Genomic DNA, 6,881 nt, shown 5'->3' on the forward strand with positions numbered 1-6,881 from the left:
GGTTAAATTCTCTTTTCAGTGTGAATCTCAATTAAGTGTTGCATATTAGATATCAACCGCACAATCATGTCAACGATGCATAATTTTTTATCCAAAGGTTTATTAGTATGAAAACAATATTAATTATAGTCAAGAAACTAGAATTATGGCCAAACTTTAGGTTTTTTGTGAATCTCAAATCACAAAACTTTCCATGGCCTTTTCTAGTGCCAAACCTATCTGGTGGCTTACTAGCCATGTCTAGGTGAAATCTAACAATATGATGAGGAATGGAGTTCTTACAAAAAAAAAAATAGGGAGCACCACAACCTTCTTGAAACACGTTAATTCATATTTTGTTACTTATATAATCCTTTGGACGGAGTTTCTCTCTACCCACTCTTTCACCGAGGGGTGTGAGAGGGTGGAAATGGATATGGGGAGAATATTTTGGAACATACAAAAACCCTAGGAGGGGTTTGTAAACCCTAGGATAGTAGGTGAACTGTCCTCTATGGGTGGAGGAAAATTTTTTTCTAATCCTTTTTCCATTTTATTTGGTTCAACCCTCTATAATAGTATAGGTTGAAGTCTTGAAGTTCCCTCTTACTAATCCCTCTGGGTGTAATAGGACATAGTGGCTAGGATTGGAACCCTAACCACCCATCCTTCTGTCCTATGTCTTTTAGATAGAATCAATCAAGAGGGTTTTTTTAGAATGAGACAATTCCTTTCGACTGAAAGATGATCCATTAGGGCATATCTTGACATCGGAGAGAAGTGGAGTAGAAGAGGGGAAAAAATGAAATCAATTTGGCTATGTGTATACTCTTCCAAGCTTTTAAATTCTCTTCAATTACCTCCAAATTAACTTGAGAGGCAGGTTTTAGTGAGTGGAATAGTTTTCTTTTTGCACGGTTTGCTTGTTGCAAGAGGAGAAGACAATATTCTTACTTCAAATGAAAAAAAGGGCTAATTTAGAAATAGTCTCCACATCTAACGTAGCAAAAGTAGCTTATATTGTATCAACATAATGTTATTGGTGAAACCTGATCTCAACTTAATCCAAAAAGTATTGATGATTCTTCCCCAATAAAGGTGGATTTTGTATTTTTTTGGGGGGATTAGGATTGCTCTATATTGTGTTGCACAAGACCCTACATATAGGGGGTGAGGGTTTGTAATCTCTTCATCGGAATAGTAGAAGCTCTAATTATCGCTTGGTCGAGTACGTAGCCCACCTTGAGTGAACCATGTAAATCTATGTTCTATGTGTGTGTGATCTCATTTTTTCGTATTTTTTTTTTTTTTTGGTTGCAAATCGCTATTCTGATGCATCATTAATGACTCCTAATACATAACACTTCAAAAAAGAAAAAGAAAAAAAGAAAAAAAAGATTTAGAGAAGAGAACTCTATATATGAAGTTGCATTAATTATGCCCAAAATAGGGTGGACATAGAAGAGTAGAATGAGAAAAATTTAAAACTAAGACAATAATCCAAATATAATATTTCTTAATTGATTACTAAAATTATGATGATACAACACTAATACAATATATATATATATATCCCAGCACACACTTCATTACATTAAAATATATAATTATTAATTATCCATAATACATAAGAGTTGTTTTCCCTCTAAACATGTCCGGCCAAAGAAAACACAATTAAACCCAAACCCTTACAACAGTGGTAGCTAGCTAGTGATGCTATCAACCTGTACAGGTTGATGTTTGGTCATGTCATGAATCTATCATATGTGAAGATCATAAGATAGAAGCCCAACTTGCAGATGTGCCGCAGACCTCGGTACTTGGACATACGTCGGACATTGAATAGAAAAAGGAGAATTATGATATAGAGAAGAAAGATTGCTCCAATCACCAAAACCAAGAAGGCAAGCCAGGACTGAAGTTTGAGTATCACAGAGTACAAACGTACTGCAAATGCTATAGCCATCAAAATGAGAGCCATACCCAACAATGGTGAGCTTAAATCAACAGCAAGATTCAATAAGCGATTGTCACCCCACTGTGCCCATATGTTGTTCACTACAACGATGATGGATAGATACAAAGCCATGGTATTGCAGATCACAAAAACATTAAATGCAGGTTTCCTTGACAATGTAGCCATGCCTATGTATGGACCATCAGCATTTAAACCTCCAGGGACTGAGAAACCTGCGGAGAGGGTGATGGACATGATCAGCGTTGCTACAACTGCAAGAGTATTGAACCTCTCTCTGGACTTGTTGGTTTTGTTAGTTTCTATTTCAGCTGCTGGAACATCTTTTGACGTGCTGATGTCTACCTTATCTGTTGTTGATGTATTTTGCTCGATAATTGGAGAACGTCGACCAGTTGGTGCATTATTAATTCTTAAAGCTGTTATGGAAAGAGCCTGAAATTTGAAATTTTGAAAATAAAATTATTATAATTAATTTGCTTAATGAAGATTAGGAAGATCAGCAATGGGATATATATACTAGGAGAGAGGGCAGGCCTTAGTGCAACAGTAAGGTTGCTGATGATCCCTTGCGACCTAGTGGTGGTCACGGGTTCAGAGTCTGGAAATTAATTAAGAGCTTCAATTCATTCTCCCCAAAGTTGGAGGAGGCTAGTTCGTGTCCTTGTACAAGTATCGTCCAATGCCTAGCAGGGGCAGTCACATGGAATCCACAGTGTATGTGGGACCAACAGGAGGATCGTAGATTCCCAATTGAGATTTTCTATGGTGCGCTGTCCGGAGCGGCCGGCTTGTGCGGCGTAGACTGGGCCGCGCGCGTAATGATCGCTTTACCCCCGCTCGGGCAAGGAACTGGAGAGGGGGTAAGGCGGTCGTTCTTATTCTACACGCTGCTGCCCAATATGCGGAGCACATGCCGCCTCCGGGCAGCGTGACATAGAAGATCCGGATCTCGATCTTGATTCCATATGACTCCGCCTCGAAGGGCATTGGGTGGTATAGTAGACGTGCTCAAAATAGAGGGGGGTGTTAATCAAAATCTCCTCCAAACATGGCAATTGAAAAAAAAAAAAAAAAAAAACCAAACTTGGAGCATAGCATACCTTTGGCAATGAGATCTCATTCATTTGCTCCTTCTCTGCAATGTCTAGGGCTGTCTGGCCTTCCTTGTTCATGATAGTCATGTCTACCTTCCAGTCCCATATGAGAATGCTCACAACCGTTGGATGCGAGTTCTTGGTGGCCAAATGTAGTGGTGTGTTTCCTTCAATATCCTTTGCATTTTTAAGGTTATCGAACTTATTAGGTTTCTTTTGATGAAGCATGTAACTTACTAAACCCGCTCTCCCACACTTAGCAGCCAAGTGAACAAGATTCTGATCTTCTTTGTTTAATGACTCTATTGCCCCTGGGCAATATTTTAGCATAGCTTTAATTATGTCAACATGGCCTTCAATGGCTGCCATGTGTATGGGATAGACGCCATGCTTGTCCTTTTGGTGAGCAATAGACGAAGAAGCATCTTCGTTCTGTAGTAACAAACCAGCTTCTTCAGAATGGCCAAATGATGCTGCATAATGAAGAGGAATTCTTCCATCTCTATCTGCTTTACTAATGAGCTCCTTCTTTTTGACCAGTAGAATGTTGACGCATACTAACATTTGATTTGTGAGGAGGAAGTAAACCAAAAAAAAAAAATATATCAGTTCAAATCTATTAGCTTCTTGACAAGTATATCAAGAAGGGATTTTCTTATTGACACATCTTAATTTTTCAAATAATTTGTAACCCTTTATTTTTAATATACGTTATCATTTTTTTCCAATAAGGGTAATAGTGTCCATTCCTGCGTGTTCTCAGAAATTGTGTATTACAATTACACATATTGATATATGTCACTTTAAAATTATTTTTGAAAACCTTTTTACACCCTTAACTTAAAGAGCTTTTGAAAATAAGACAATGAGCAATTAATTAAAAGAAAGTGTCAAGTTCTACATACACCTACAGAATTCAAATACACTCTCTTTTTTTTTTTTTTTTTTTTACGAGAAGGAAGGACCCTAGGTAGGACCATGATGTATTTCTCCTTCCAAATATTTTATTCTGTGGGGCCACATTTTGTAGGAACTCATCAAACAATTGTGACACAAACAAAACGTGGTAACCATCACATGGGTGATCCCACCATCCATAATAGAGAAGGCAGGGGTGTCAATCGGTCGGGCCTAATCGGACTTCCTCACTTTAGGACCTCGCATTGTGACCAGCCCTTTTAAGTAATCGAGCCTCATATGCTAGGCATGGTCCCATTTATAAATGGTCGATTGGGTACTGGTCCTTAATTGGGCCAAACGGGCTACTGACACATTTATCTCTAAATGGGCCATAAACGGGCTTTAAACATGTCAGGCTGGGTCGGGCTATTAGTCGGTCTTGGTTGAGCGACCGTCGGGCTACCCTTGCACCAGGAATGGCCGACTGTTATTTGGACCGGGCTCAAACCTGACATGTCTAATAAACGGACCAGACTGATCTTGGGTTTTCTTGGTTGGGCATGAAAGGAGTCTCTCTATTGGCTTCGTCGGATGAGTGAATGAGTGGTTGGATAAACTAGTAGAAAGAAGCAACACAGATCTTCTACAGCACGCTGTCCTGTCCTGCCTGTGCTGCGCAGACATGGGGCCGTGAACAATGACCACCTTACCTCCCCTCGGGCAAGGTGCTCGGGCAGCAGAGGTAAGGCAGTCAATGAGGGCCGCCTTGTGTCTGCGTAGCACGGCAGGACGGGCAGCCTGCGCTGTAGAAGATCTGGATCCTAGAAAGGAGTCTAGATCCTCTCCTCAAATGGTAACCAACCACCCATGGATGATAGATCCAGATCAGAGCTGTCTGGCAGGACCGTGCTGCCCAGACACGGTGTTGCATGCAATGACCGTCTTACCCCCATTTGGGCAAGGCATTTGAGCAGGGGTAAGGCGGACATTGCGCACACCACGAACCTGCCGGGCAGCTCGACATTGCATGAATGATCCAGCCGAGAGAGAGAGAGAGAGAGAGAGAGAGAGAGAGAGTATTTACATTTATGCTTATTAGCAATGGCAGCATGCAAAGGTGTCCTTCCACCAGGGCCTTCGTAGAGACTGAGATCTTTCTTCTTCGGGGAATTTTCAACTTCCGTGGCAGCATGCAAAGCTGTCCTTCCATCTGGGCCGACGTAGAGACTGGGATCTTCCTTCTTCTGGGAATTTTCAACTTCCGTTGCAAATTCCATCATCTTCTTAAGCACAACGTGCAACCCACGGTCAGCAGCCAAATAAAGTGGTGATTCTTTGCGATTATTCTTCATGAAAATGACCCCTTTGTCCCACTCCATCAATACCTCAATCACCGTGCGGTGATTCCCAAGAACAGCTTCATGCAAAGCTGTGTTCCCATCTCTGTTCCTTAACCTAGCGTGTTGTAAATTTTCTTTTAGCTCTTTGTCTCTTTCCTTGCCCCAATCCAACAGATACTTAATCACATCAGCATTATTATGCCGTGCCGCAATGTGGAGTGCCGTGTCTTCTCTGTAGTTCTTGCTTCTGAGTACATCTGGTAATTTTTTGTTTCTGTAGTTTTTGCTTCTGAGTAGATATGGTAATTTTTTGTGGAGTGCCCTCACAACTTGGACGTTGTTGGAGTTGGCGGCGATGTGGAGGAGAGTGTTCTTGTTTTGGTCAACAAATTTGTTTTTGGGTAAGTGATCAACAGTCTGTTGTCGGTGGAGATCAGCTTCTGCTGTCTCTGCTACCATCGGAGCCGAAGCGACCATGATACCCTAAAGAAAAGAAGCCCATGAGAGCATTAGGGCAAGACTGATACCATGTAGGAAATGTGAACGAATAGAATTCGAGCCCAGCTCAAGTTCACGTCTGAAAACGACTCACAACCGTTCAGATGGAATAAATGGATTCCATCTGAATGACGGTGAGTCATTCTCATAAGTGAACGCGAGCCCAACTCATAGAATTTTCATTTATGGAAGAGAGTATATATATATATATATATGTTACAACAGAATCTCTAAGCTGAGAAGCCCAATAATATAATATATGATGTGTATCCTTTAACACTCTGCTGACTCTGTTACAAGTAACTCTGCTACCTCTCCTACCTCTGATGCTTCTGCTGCCATTGCTGTCTCAGCTACCTCTGTTACTTCAGCTGCCTCTAGTAATGGCATGAGCAAAGTTGAGTTACCTGAGACTGATGCCTGTAGCATCGAAGGTACCTCTGTACCTCTGCTGGTTCTAATGATTGCGAGAGCAAATCTAAGTTACCTTCAGTGACATACTTGTACAGAGTAGGATCCATGGCTTATTACCCTCTGTAATATTCTACAAAGAGTTGTGTTATTTGTAAGCTATTTATAAGGAGGGAAAGAGAGAAAAGAAAATATTGGTATGTATTGACGCGTTGGAGTAGCGCCTCACCTCCACCTCTGGTGCTGCACATGTAGTCCGGATTATCAGGATCTTTTGCATTATTTTATCCCTCCCTCTTCTGCATTTAAAATTTTGTATTATGACTCTACTAGTTGTTCTCTTCCCCGGTTTGTTTCTTCTTGAGCTCTTGCTCAAGTAATATAAGTGTTTTTGTTTATAAAAAATAAAGTTAAGTATTGTAGGCCAACAAATTGGAGACGCCCCAACTATCTTACTTGGCCAGCAATCACATGGCGTGTTGCCCTATTTTACTTGGCAGCATTATTAAATAAGACCTAAATGAGTCAAATCGAAGGTGGTGGTAAAATAATTTCAGTTATTTATTAACGACGGCAAAAAAAAAAAACACAAAAATAGAGTACTTGGGATCTACCCTACTTATATTAGATCGCTTGGCAGCATTATTAAATAAGACCCAAATGGGTCAAACCGAAGGTGGT

General features: G+C 40.7%; 1 protein-coding gene across 1 annotated transcript; it reads right to left on the minus strand.

The window, feature by feature from the left end:
- Positions 1 to 1,723: 1,723 nt before the first annotated feature.
- On the minus strand, positions 1,724 to 5,330 carry LOC122645329 (protein ACCELERATED CELL DEATH 6-like). Its single transcript, XM_043838643.1, has 3 exons — positions 5,036 to 5,330; positions 3,058 to 3,608; positions 1,724 to 2,389 (listed from the first exon to the last, which is right to left on the minus strand). Exons 1-3 carry the CDS (start codon positions 5,328 to 5,330, stop codon positions 1,724 to 1,726), a joined length of 1,512 nt encoding a protein of 503 aa, XP_043694578.1.
- Positions 5,331 to 6,881: the final 1,551 nt, after the last annotated feature.

The sequence above is a fragment of the Telopea speciosissima genome, chromosome 11 (assembly GCF_018873765.1).
Source record: "Telopea speciosissima isolate NSW1024214 ecotype Mountain lineage chromosome 11, Tspe_v1, whole genome shotgun sequence".
NCBI lineage: Eukaryota > Viridiplantae > Streptophyta > Magnoliopsida > Proteales > Proteaceae > Telopea > Telopea speciosissima.